Source organism: Capra hircus, chromosome 5 (assembly GCF_001704415.2).
Source record: "Capra hircus breed San Clemente chromosome 5, ASM170441v1, whole genome shotgun sequence".
In the NCBI taxonomy this organism is placed as follows: Eukaryota; Metazoa; Chordata; class Mammalia; order Artiodactyla; family Bovidae; genus Capra; species Capra hircus.
In genome coordinates, this window is record NC_030812.1 from 76,053,617 (window position 1) to 76,067,379 (window position 13,763).

General features: G+C 34.5%; 1 protein-coding gene across 3 annotated transcripts in view; it reads right to left on the reverse strand.

Annotated features, from left to right (window-relative positions):
* BICD1 (BICD cargo adaptor 1) overlaps positions 914-13,763 on the reverse strand; it is a 244,173-nt gene continuing 231,323 nt past the window's right edge. For 2 of the 3 annotated variants that reach the window (XM_013964125.2, XM_018048328.1), the window contains 2 exons: positions 10,662-10,737; positions 914-6,916 (listed from right to left, as the gene is read on the reverse strand). In XM_013964125.2, the coding sequence (XP_013819579.1) occupies positions 10,690-10,737 (48 nt within the window). In that variant the 3' untranslated portion in view covers positions 914-6,916; positions 10,662-10,689. The remainder of the gene's footprint in view (positions 6,917-10,661; positions 10,738-13,763) is intronic. The other variant, XM_013964126.2, reaches the window with a different exon arrangement.

Genomic DNA, 13,763 nt, shown 5'->3' on the forward strand with positions numbered 1-13,763 from the left:
GTATTTATTCAACAGGTAAGCAAGTTACTTTAGCTGGGACTGTTGCAGTGTCCATGGTGGGTTAATTTGATTCATTAAAACAAGGCTTGCATTAGAGGCTTCAATTCATTAGAACCTCACATAAGTCAATATTCTGGTCCTCCTCTGCCTCTAGAAATAAAACCAAGTCAAAGCAGATGACTCCCAAAGCAGCTGATTTGCCACAACACATATCTGGAGAAAGAGTTAGTCACTCAGTTGTGTCCGACTCTTTGTGACCCCATGGTCTGTGTAGCTGCCAGGCTCCTCTGTCCTTGGAATTCTCTAGGCAAGGATGCTGGAGTGGGTAGCCATTTCCTTCTCCAGAGGATCTTTTCAACTCAGGGACTGAACCCAGGTCTCCTGCATTGCAGGCAGATTCTTTACTCTCTGAGTACCCAAAAATATATTAGGGAAGCCCCAGATATCTGGAGGAGTTAGTAAATTAACCTTCCTTAAAGTTTTGGGATCTGCTGTTTCTTCATATGAAAGAGAACAATGCATTGTCTCCCAAAAATAAAGTATACAAACTTCATTCTTCTTTCATTAAAATAATATTTACTTTCTTAGGAATAGGCATTTCCTTCATGTTGGTATGTTTCTAATCTAATTCAGCTAAGCGTATTCTCCTGTCAAAATAACCTTAGAAAAGATTACAAGTAGGAGTGATGATATTAAGAAAAAGAGAAAATGGATAATGTTGATGCACATTTCTTAATAAGAATGTATAGAAATGTCAAGGCAAAGCATTCAGTTTTTAGTTTGAGTAAGTGCTCACTTTGAGTAAATATATAAATCATAGAAATTCATAATTTTTTTTCTTTTTCTGTAAGTACAAATCAATATAAAATACAGAAAAACTGCTCAGACTGATAAAGATGTAGCATAGATGAAATGAATGAAAGATAACCAGTTTATTTACTAGAAAGAGTTATACATTAAACCATATTCAGTTGGCAACATAAACCAAGATAAAAGAATTGATGTATTGGCCTCAGTTATTTTCTTAGCACTGTAGTGCCTTTTCCAACCATTGAGTGCATGATCAAATACAAATACAAGCACATATTGTATGGATTCTCCCGTGAGACATTCACTTAGGATTGTCAACAACAAAAAAGTTTAAAAGGACAAGCAAAAATGAATTCATAAAATAATTTTTTGGATTTAAAATAAACACATTTGTCTTCAAGAACAAGTTTCCTTTGAAATTCACATTTTAAAAAATAATTAGCAACTAAAGAGTTTCTTAGGTCAGATTTTTAGTCATGTTTTCATATGGTATCATTATTCAGTAGAAACACTTTACATCATTTAACACTGAAAGGGATAATAACAAAATTGCAATTAAATGCAGGATCATTACAACAATAATCATACAGTATACAAATCAGGGTCAGCCACACATTACACAAGTGTTAATACTGGAAAGAAATACAATGCCAGAATTATGTATGGTTCATCACATATGCATATTCATGCAAATAAAAACACTGTGTAGATTACCAAGATGTCATAAAATATTTTCAAAGAATTGTTTAATCAACTCTAACAGTCAAACCATTGAGCTAAAAAACTGTGACAATAATATTAAAATCATTTACTTCCTCTAAGATTTGGTACACAATCATATCTCTGAAGTCAAACAACAAAACAATTCATTCTTTGTCTCCATTATCATCAAATAATGATTTGTCAACAAAATGATGACATTTCTCTTTATAGTTCTCTGATCTTTGTTTTAAAATGACTTTTTAAAGAGAAAAACAGTCACACTAGAAAGCATCAGATTTACTTCTCAGTGTTTTCATTAGAGAACCATAACAATAATTCTGACAGAAAAAAAAGTTTAAAATGTGTTCTCAACCAAAGTTCTATAGCAATTAAACTTCGATCACGGAAATAATCTGGCTCTGCAGTTTATCCAGGCTTCAGTTTAAATAGGGCAAACTTTAAATAACTCCAGAGGAAAGGGATAAAAATACACTGAGGAATAGAGCCATGCATTTCAGTATGGGAAGGAGACCAGATACAGGTAACGATCTCCTTACATTCCTAATGAAAGGTCACAAGAGAAATAAGACTTTCTATAGTGTTTGTATTATGAATATGGGAAAGCTTACATGATGTGAAATAGCTCATGCAACATTTTACACAGCAGACTTTTATGCACTCACACCCTTACACTAAAGGCAGTTAATTGCTGCTCTTCTTTGTAAGCAGAATATTATTTCTGGAAAATTCTTGATTGGGGAATATATCTTAATACTGAATATTTTTTTAAGTTATTCTTTGAGTAAGAAGGACAAAAGAGATGTTTAGATGACATTTTGCAGATATAAACATGAAAGAATCAGAATACATATACCAGATACTGTGGTAGTTAATGGCATTTAAATAAAGATGAATTAAATTACAGATACAACTCATGTGGGGGCATTATTACAGACAATGGGAAAGATCACTCGGGAGTTAGATCGGTCTTGTATGTCCACAGAAATTGATTTTAAAGTAAAAATTTGTTAATCAGTATCAGCATTGATCATGCTTTCTATCACATCTCCAATTTAATAGCTTTTTGAAGAATTATATTCTCTTTACTGAAAACATGTTGTAAATTTTTTGCAATCTTAAATAAAAGGACTATTTAAAATCACTCTGGTTTATAAATAAACAAAAAACATGGAGGGCAAATTTTTAAAATTTATCCTAAGAGTTCCTTTTGAGTCTAGTTCTTTATATCTATGATATTAATGTAGTGGCCTCCATGGGTTGAACCAGCACAGTTCCTTGGTGGAAATCCATCAGCTTTCCATGGTGTGTCTTTCTGAGATACAGATTATGTTTTTTGGCTGGTTGATTATAATTTGCCATTCTTAACCCAGTAGAAAATATATTTCATTTCTCCCTTTTCATAGTTTGTAATTTCCAATTGAGAATTATAAGGCCTTTATTTAAAGCAGAATATCAGAAAATGTCCACATTTGTAGTTGATTTATTTGAGTGATGTTTCATGCTTGTTTGAAACAGAAAGACTATCAATACAGGAAAATTTTCTAAAGCATGGAAAAAGCAAATATTTTAAATTGAAGATTCTTTAAGAAAAGATAAAATTTGAGAGGCATTTGTTCCCCTGAGGGGTTGCATACCTATTTCTGAAATATTCCTGAGGACATTTGTTTTTTTAGACTCTGACAATTGAGGCTTTTCTATAGTAAAATTACTACATTCTTTAAAGATACTATGAAACATAGCTGGAAGGAAAAATAACACCAACAACCCTGTTTTGTTTTTCACCAGATGTTTTGGAAATGCTATCCTATTTTCAAGGGACAAAATATTTCACGTCTAACCAGTATAACTTTAATGTATTTTTAAAGTTTTAAATAAAAGAGGCAAAACATTATGGAATCCCAGAATTATCAAACATTATCATAAGATATCTTGCCACACAACTTAATCCTTACTAGACAATCAATAATATTTAATTCTCAACCAATATTTAATTCTTAAAAAACAAATCTTCCTTATGAGTATCAATTTCACTGATCAATTTCCCACTGTTAAAAATCTCTTTCCCAGAGTGAATATAAATGCTTCACAGTGATGATTATTTCTCTTATTCTAGATTTAGTAATGGTAGCCATAGCGGGTATTTATCCTTTATTAACTTTTCTTGAAATCACTACTGTACCTCTTCTTTAAGCTAATGTATAATCTTTATAAATAGGTCTCTTCTTAATTATTTAAAAACTTTTCATTTTCTCCAAGTCCTCCAAATTATTCTTATTGAAACAGAACTGTATATGAAAAAAGGATCTGATGAATCATGAGTTGATTGGAAGGATTAATTCTAGGGTCCTGTATACCCCTGTGCACTCAGACCAAAGGCAATTTATTGCTCCTTTTAATTTTTTTACCTAAGAAAAATTCTCAATAGGAAAGCATTTCTGAATTCTATTCTTTCCAGTATGGTAATTGTGCTTACTTTTTAAAGTCTTGCTAGTTATTTTTAATCTTTGCCCACTGTGTTTGTAATAATTAGCCAGTATTTTCATTATAGTTCTATAGTTGGTTTTTCTACCCCAAGTCTGTCTTCAACTAGCCTTACTGAGATTCATTCTTCTTTTGTTTTCACTAGTTCTTCAGTTTTCCAATTTCCTTTTAAATCCTGATGTTTACAGGTACTGATTTTTATCAATGCTACACATATTTGACCATTTTAAATGCCTATAAACAAATATAGATATGGCTCAGTTTAAACTATACTAAGTGATGCCACAATTTAAATACATGGAATTCTCTCTTACTGCTTAGGAACTATTATCTATTTTTGTGCTGAAAATGAGAAATTTATTTCCAAATTTCTATATATTTTTGGCAAAATTTGCTAAAATTAATATTTTCATAGAATTGCTATTTCAAAACAAGCATTCCCCACTCTATTAATGTAATGAATTGAAACAAAACTAGTATATAATAGACTTAATGATGAACTTTTATTGGAAGAAATACATGTTTTATCTATGGCCCAGCTTTTCAGCTGGTCACAAATACACAGTGGGGAAGCACAAACGCCCTGTAGTTACACATAGACGATACTTACTTTTTACTGCTGAATTCCCTGTACCACCAATGAAACTGAGGAGGCAAAATAGGAAAATGTTCTGAGGTACTTTTTAAAAAGGCATATTTTCCCTCAAGCACAGTTTTACTAAAAGTCAACTTAGCAGCTATGCCACTTTTCAGGTCCAAACACATGATACTTGAAAAAGAAAAAGCAGGGGTAGGGGTGGGGGAGCTTCCTTTAATTGAACTCTAATAAAATCCATGCTGTCTCACTAAGACTAGTACCAGGCGGATACACCACCAACAAAATAAAGAAAATGTTTAGGTACAGCAAGTCAGTGCAGGTGGAAAGAGCAGAAGGTTAGGTTGCCATGATCAGGGCTTTATGAAGATTTGTTTCTTTTCCCATATTTTAACCTGAATCTCTATTTGGATAAAGATTTTCAGCTACTGCAAGTTGCATAATAAATGACACTGTTAAAAATAGCACACATGTAAGGAACTCAAAATCTCTTGGTGGCTTTGGTAACAGTGACTACTTAAAAGGTGTATGACTGATAGAGCGCCTGCTCTGTGCTTTAAGACTTGCCGACTGGCTGCCACCTTTGATGGGTCACCCTGCTAGTGCTCCAATACTTCCACTCAGTCAGCTGAGTGACTCCTACTGGGTCGTCATTATTAGAGTCCTGCATTGTTAACTATCTTTTGTTAACAGTGAGGATTGCTTTTGTTTTAAAGAGAAGTTACAGATATCATTACAGGAAAAGGTCAAACCGTTATGGATTTAAACAAGTTAAGGCTACCTGACTAGACAAGGAATCAGGGCTAGGAGCAGGTGTGTGGGCAGCACTTGATATAAGGAGCCCAAGAGCATTAAACCTTTCAGCTCAATTAGCTGTTTTCCTTGTTTGTCAGATTATGTGCAAAATAAATTTTGCTGTGAAAATCCACTTAATCCTTAAATTAAGTCATGAAAGTTACCCAGCAGAATCTGTAAATTAACTAGGAACATGAATTATCTTAATATAATATAGTGATTGTAGGCACCTGAGTGTTTGTCAAAAGTAGACAATGAGCTAAGGTTTATTACCTCTTGTTTTTTTTTTGGCAAGGAAGATTCATTATGAGAAAAACTAACAACAACAAAACATACAATTTTAATCAAAATTTGAACACTTTCTGGGTAAGTTAATTAACCAAAGGCTAACTTACATCTGTCTATGTATATATTTCCCATTTATACTTGATATCTTATAGCAGGAAAGACTCTTATTAGGACCCTGAATTTGGGAGAAGTAAAAAAAGCTCTGGTCATTAAATAAACACACCATTTTTTCCCATCATGTTATTTAGCCTTCTTTAACGTTATTACATACGTTCACACACACACACACACAAAGGAGCAGCACCAGTGCGTCTACTGATCTGCAATTAAAAAAAATTAAAGACGCTGTCAAAAGTTGAATAAGTCAGTGAACCATAACATAGTCTCTTTTTGAGATTTACTTAATAACGGTCCAATGAAGAATTCTATTTAAAAAACAAAACAAAAACAACCCAGCGGTCAGTGAGCTACTGATTAGAAAGTAAGTGCATAAACAATATCAGTGTAGCAGCAAAATAACAGTTATTGTTAACATTCCGATGCACCTCGTTTATCATTTTGTGCAAGAAAAATGACCAGTCTGGCCAATTCCAGATTTCAAACTAAATTAAAACTCATACTTAATTGAGCATATTATGTATATCTTAAAATAAGTGAAGTTCACCTCTCACAGAAATGATTTTTACAGACATATATATGTGGCAAGTAAAGTACAAAATAAATATCAATGACCAAAAAATTAGAATTAACTTCTATAGCTGAAATTGAAGTATAAGGAAAGATGATTTTACAATATATGTATTTTACATTGTCTTAGGTCTCTCTTATGCTATCGAGGTAAAGCCAGCCATCTGAGATACATATTTCCTGGTTCGTTTTATTTTGATTTAATTTAACTGTAGCCATTTGATTACAGAAGTTTATCTGTGATTTAGAGAAACCATAAAGTATTTTGCTACACTGGAGTCTGTGCTTTGTGTTTTTCTTCCCAACTTCCTCTTATCTTCCAAAATGATGGCCATTAATGCAATCAAACATCTAACCAAAGAGAAGAAACCAGCCGCTGGATCTTGGGCAGTATCCTGTGTATGGCTACAAAACGTTCACCACAAGTGTTTGTCCGCGGGAGATGAAGACTAGGGGTAAGGAGGCTTGGAGAGACAGTGGAGAGGGGCGCACTGCGAGCTGGAATGTGGCTGCTCATCAGGCAGAGCTACGTCAGGACTGCAAATGAGAAACAAGCATGTCAGCAAGAGACAACTAGCAAAGGGCTATGCACAGTGGTAAAGGTTCGACAGACATTATTTTCACAGGAATTTTGCACAGAAAATGGCCTAAATCTAAAGCATGCCAAGACAACTGTAGATTAAAAAAAAAAAACAAAGCCCTCCAGAAGAAAAATGGAACATATTAGGGAAACAACATATGAACTCCTTCCCGGCAGTCACTGTTTTCAGTTTCTGCACCCAGTCATTCCCCTAGGTCTCTGGGTTAGTTGCAAGATTAGTTCTTTTCAAAATTTAATGATTATATAGCAATTACCTGGGAGTGATTCTGATACAATAGGTCTGAGGTGGGACCTGAGAATCTGCATTTCTAACAAGGTCCTGGGGCCATGGACCTACTGAACCAAGGCTTCTGAGGATTCTGCATTTCTCAAGTAGATCCAGATTCAGTAGAAATAATTTGCCTGTGGAAGTCTAATTTGCTCTAAGGGTTCCCTCTACCTGTTCTAGCTTGGTGGTGTAAAGATGATAGAAGAGTAACTATATGATGCATGTGGTTGTTCCCACATGACCACTTCTGAGAGCCTCTAGTTTAAATGAACACAGAAATGCTCAGGCTCACCAATGGCTTGATGAATAATATTGCAGCATAAGGATGCAAAATCATTGCATTTTCTAAGGTAATACAAATACATTTGGGTTCAGACCTTTTAAAATGTGACTAATTGGGGAAAATCAGATTATGGGGAATTTTTTCAATTGAAAAAGACTGGCATTTTTCTAAAACTTTGCTTTTTTCCTTTATACTTTGGAACTCAGTACCACAGAATAATTTCTGCCAGGAGTGTTATTTGAGAAAGCTACTCAAGGTTTATTATTGTTATTTATTAACTTAATCATAATTTTAAAAAGCTAATATAATCATTCAAGTCATTAAAAATGAGCATTAACAGTTTTTATGTTTGCTTTTTCATGTCTATCTCTTGAGTTTTAATACAAAATCATAATTATGAACAATACTACTCTACTTGGGGTCTCTCTTCCCAAAATCTTTGAACTCTTGTAAATGTAGTTTAAATGGAGATATGCTCTAGTTAGGACAACCAGTGATAAAAATGATTTTTCTTATCTATTTTTAAAATGTAGTAAGTAAACACGGGAGAGCTGGAGGTTCAGCACGAGGACTAAGAAAATACGGCATGGCAGGATGTTTCCTCCATCCTCAGATGACCTGGAAATAGAGAGGCAGACTTTCCCACGGACCTGAGTTTCTTTCTCTTAAGTTTGCATGATTTAAAACAAGTTTCTTTTTAGGGAAGGAAATATATTATTCAGCATAAGTTATGGCAAGTAGCATAAGGTGGTCACATCATACAAGAAGGATAAGTGTTTGAAGACCCATGGAGTTCAATAATCTTCTGTATAAAGGAAGGCAAGCATTTCTGTTTGACCCAGTGAAATGTATAGCGACAGCGACTTCCCTAGTGTATTAGATGGTAAAGCATCTGCCTACAATGCGGGAGACCCGGGTTCAATCCCTGGTTTGGGAAGATCTCCTGGAGAAAGAAATGGCAACCCACTCCAGTACTCTTGTCTGGAAAATCCCATGGACGGAAGAGCCTGGTAGGCTACAGTCCATGGGGTGGCAAAGAGTCGGACATGACTGAGCAACTTCACTTTCACACACAGGTTACAGCTCACTTGGCCCAACACATGTTGTTGTTCATGATAATTAAAATTATTTTTCATTATTTCTGATTTCTTAAAGTGATAGGTTACAAATATTTCATATTATACTATTACTATTTTTAATTTGCACAAAATATAATTATACTGTGTATTTTATGTGACAGAGGCATATTTTTGGCTTACAGATTAAGGAATCACTTCTTGAATATAAATACTGTATTTGATAAATTCTAATCAAATAATTTAATCATAATGATCATAATCACTTAATCATAATAAGTTCTAATCATTTAGTCAAACTGGTTCTCAAAAAAAAAAAAGAAAAAAAGAAAGGTGAAGTAAAATTAAACTTAGAAAGATTCCTCATTAGCCTTTCCATTTCTTATCTAACTGAAACACTTAAAACAGTAGCTTTCTCCACTCTTTGCCCAGGCAAGTTAGAGAGATTATGAGAGATTGCAGATTTCTGTCTTGAGAAATGGTTAGGTACTAACAGTGGTTAGTAGTAATTAAAGATATTGAGAACACACTGTGGGCCAGGCCTGTGCCTCCCTGAATCCTCCCAATATCCATTCTCTTTCTCACTTTACAAGTAAAGAAATGGAATCTTAGCCAGCAAAAGCAACTTCCAAGATTACACAGCTAGTAGGTATTAGAAGTGGGAACCAAACCCAGATAATGTGACTCCAGAATTCATTCACTCACTGAACTTCTGTCATGTGCCTGGCACTACCTCAGCCTTGGGTGGGGTGAAGGTACTTTTCAGAGAACAACTAAGTTAAGGGCCCATGTTCTTCTGCCTTACAAACAGAGAATTCCACTGAGATGGATTTGAACATTTGTTATTATATTAGTTACTTAGTAATTGAAATTGCTTTACAGTTGGCTGCTGTTATTAAATAGCATTTGTATGTTAGTGAAGAACTTTCCTGAAGTAAAAACCTTGTTGCTGGAAGGGGTGGGAACAGCAGGCTGAGACATCAATTGGAAGACACTGGCTTGGGGCCTATTTAATCACATACTTTCTCCTGCTGACTTGATGTTCCACTTAAATAGCTGGCTGCCCAACTGCCTCAGAGACCAAGTCACACTGGGGCTTTGGCTGCTGCTGCTTGTGGAAAACATCTGCAGCTCTCAGCTCTAACCCATGACCAACATGCAGCCTGCTACTGATGTCTACTCCTCAGACACACATGTAAGTACGTCTGGGCCTGCCCTTACTCAAAAGAAACCTTGCCCTGGAAGAAGAGCAATAGTCATATTAAAATAAGGAGAGAACAACAAGTTGGCTACAAAAGCCAGAGCCAGATTTTAAAAACTAGATACCATCAGAGGCCAGTAACTGGAGATGAAGGATTTCAAGAAAATGTTTAGGTCTTGATGGGGTGCTCTGATGCTTGTGTCAAAGTTTGCCCATGAAATTTACCATGAAAGTAAATTCATGATGTATTTGCAATGCTTTCATTGGAATAGAAATTGTTTAGCTTACTCTCCAGGTTACCATCCAGGGAGTCTGTAGATTTGCCTTTAAAATTGTTTAGTGAATCTTATATAAAGGCACTGTCACTGAAAATATTCTTATTTGAATGCCAATTACAATGTTCTCTTCATCTTTCGATTTCAGTTTCACTGAGGGTACTGAGTGGACAGAAAACGGAAACACTTCTGTAAAATTGTCTTGGAACAGACATTAGATATGCTTTTCACTTTCCTAATTGTTTGCCTGAGTAATATATTCTAAAGCAAAAGACAAACAACTCCAGGTTTTATGTTTTGAAAGGTAATGAAACCCTGGACTAATCCAAGGATTTACTCACAAAAGGAAGCTGAAGGCAGCCTGTAGTCTACCTGTTAGTGACAGGTAAAATAAATTCTAGCTCTCTTGTATTTTCAGTGGGCACATGTGAACTTCAGGAATCCAATGTGTGTTTGTATAGTCCATGTTTGAAATAAAATGTGGCAAGTATAAGAAGTCATCATGTGGGAAAGGAGAGCTTGGGGTCTGTGGAACTGACATGCGGCTGTGTGGGAAGAGTAAGGACGTCTGAATTTACCTGACAGTTGGGCAGTCTTGCCTCCCGGCTAGTTGTGAGCACTGTGGCGGTACGGAGGCAGCAGGCTGCTGACAATCTATAAGAAACTGATAAATTAGACATGTATACAAAGAGATGGCAGAGCAACGTGTTAGTAACAGTAACTTAGGCAGTTGCCTGAGAGATTTAGTGAGGAATGTGTAGTCACACAGAAACATTTGAATTAAGCTTTTTTTTCCTGAATGATGCCAATAGAGAAGACAAGGCTTTTTCCTTAATTAAACACAGTATTTAAAAATTAGTGAAACAAAATTAGTAGTGAGATTTCTCAAGTACATTAGGACATATATAGCCATTCATATTTGATGCTTGGTTACATCTAAAAATAAAAGATGTATTAACATAATGAAAGATCCTCAAGTTCTAAACTTAGATTTGCTATTCCAAAATGTTTTATATTCAGATAGCTGACTTTATATTTGGACACACAGGTATATTGTTAATCCCACAGGTACATTGAGAAAAGCATGCAATACACACTTTTCCATGATTAACAGAAGGATATCTGAGAAGAAAATTAGCTTCACAGTTTTCTGAAAATAGATTTTATTTATCAAAAGTAAGACTTGTTAGAAGTCTTAGAATGTTTATCTTATTATATTAAATTGTTAGTAACTTGGGTTGATGGAGAAAGCTACCCTGAATGAGAAGTCTTTTTTGTCTTCTGAAAATCACATAGTTCACATTAGGTTGACAAATCACTAGCTGTTAAAAATTCATTCTTTAGCTGATCAGTTATGTTACTAATCTACTCCAAGAAAGACTGTGTTCTGAAATAATGAAAGAGCAGTCTGTTTGCTGATGTACTATAATCACCTGCTAAGCTAGTTAGAAATGCATACATTATATTCCTACAAAAAATTTTGCAGAAGTCCAAATTAAAACAAAAAATTCAATTATTTTTAATTGCAGAATTTCTTCTTACTAATTGCTTAGACTATAAAATATCTTTCCCTATATGTAATATAGGTAATAGTTAAGCCAAATTAATTACAAATTCTGGATTTAAAGTCTTGAATTAATGAACTGTTACTGAAATTTACATTCAAAGGCTTGAATCTAAGCACTACTTGTTCTAAAGTCAATATATTCTCTGTTACAACAAAACTTGCTGTATAACTTGAAAATATTAAAATTCATGATGCTTTTATAGAAGACATTGCAAATACACTAAAGTTGTCTGTGATGGAAAGTAGAATATAAGATAGGCTTGATTTAAATTCATTCAAGAGAACATCACTGAAGAGAGAGGACCTTTCATAAGCTGGTCTTGGTTCCAGAGTAACATTAATTACTGTTTTTCAATAGGGACAATATCTGATTAGTTGAGTAGCTGTTGTTCAGATTATCATACTCAGTAAAAAGTCTTTCAAATATAACAAATATTTCCATTTTCTTAGCTTTGGCAAATGCTTTTCATTTTTTTCTTTAAGTCTTTGTTTCTCCATTTTGCAGCTTGATTAGCTCAATGATTCCCTTTTGTAGAACCTCAGGAGTCTTAAAGGATGAATTCCTTTATGCGCTTTTCATTTTTTTCAATAGCCATGATAAAGGATAATTTTAGACAAAGCTGTACAAATTTAGACAACTGTTTTAATCTCGCCAGCAGACCTAAGTTAAACAGATGTATGCTGCCCTCTTATGTTACATTTGAGTAAATGCAATAAGTACAAATACAAACACTTAGGAGTCTAGCTTGCTTTTTCCTATTGCCAGCTCTTCTTGCCATTCTGCGGAATGGCAAGCCTCAGAATTAGAGTTTTTAAATGGTTTAAATTCTTTTCTATCTCTTATTTCCATAAGATTTTTCTTTTCTTTTCTTTTTTTGTTATTACAGTCAGAGATTTTTGTTCCTTTGAAATATACTTTGTGATGAAATTCAGAAAACAGGCAAGCAGGACCACAATGCACCTTCTTAATGAATTGTTTGATATGTGGTAGATATTTCTTACATTTGTAGTGAAATTATAATGCTTCCAGCTAATTATTATTATTATTTTATAGTTATTATTTACAAGCACTTAGCTAAGTGTTATACTTAAAGAATTAAAAACAAATTCTATAGGTAAGGTGGTAAAAGATTTTAAAAAGAAATCTGAAAAATAATTAATTGCTCTGACTCAATTGTCTTCTGAATTCCTCTTCTGTGGTCAACAGTCCTCCAACGTGGACTCGGCCAACCCAGTTGAACAGCAATGTGTATTTACCATGTACTTTGAAAATGAAAGGGGAGGTTGGGAGGTTGAGAAAATCCCTTCCAGCTACAAGATGCTGTGGGCTTTACATGATTTCATGTGTTCTCTGTACGTTCTACTCTGGTAGACTTATTCACAAAGGAACTAGGCCTCATCTCATTGCTTTTGAGGGCATAGAAGAGTAGAATTATGTGACTTAAGGAGGAGTCTCAGAACATTGGAAGTCACTGCTGTCATCTGGGGCCACCAGAATTTGTTTCAACCGTTCAGCAATTTCGTTACTAAACTCCCATTGTGTGTCTGAAACTGTTAGGTGGTAGAGATAAAAGGAAAACAGAAAATATGGTCCCTGGTCAATTGAGAAAGATGAGCATATTCAACAAACAAAATAAAGTGTCGTGACGATGATGATGATGATGAGATGTAGTGGTGGTGGTAACACCTAGTAGTGCTCATTTGTTGCTTACCATGTACCAGGCACTGTGTAGGCTCTTAATATGTGTGCTCTCCTTTAACCGTGTTTTATTAACCCCAATTTGTGGATTACAGAAGGGGGAGAAATAGGTTAAATAACTTGCCAAAGTTCACTAAGAGGTGGAGCTGGAATTTAAATCCAGGATTGAATGATCCAAGGGCTGAGTTATATTTTGAGACACTTCACTGCATTGTTTCCCATGACAGGGAAAAGTTGGGCTCTTAGAGCAGAAACAATTCACTAATCTAAGTGGTCAGGAAATGCTTCTTGGAGGTTGTAATATTTAGGTTGTACACCTAGAAAAGAAATTAGTTAAAGAATTTAGCAACTATAAGCTGTTTATGGCCTCTACTAATAGTAATACAATATTTTACAAAATTAAAGTGCTTACTC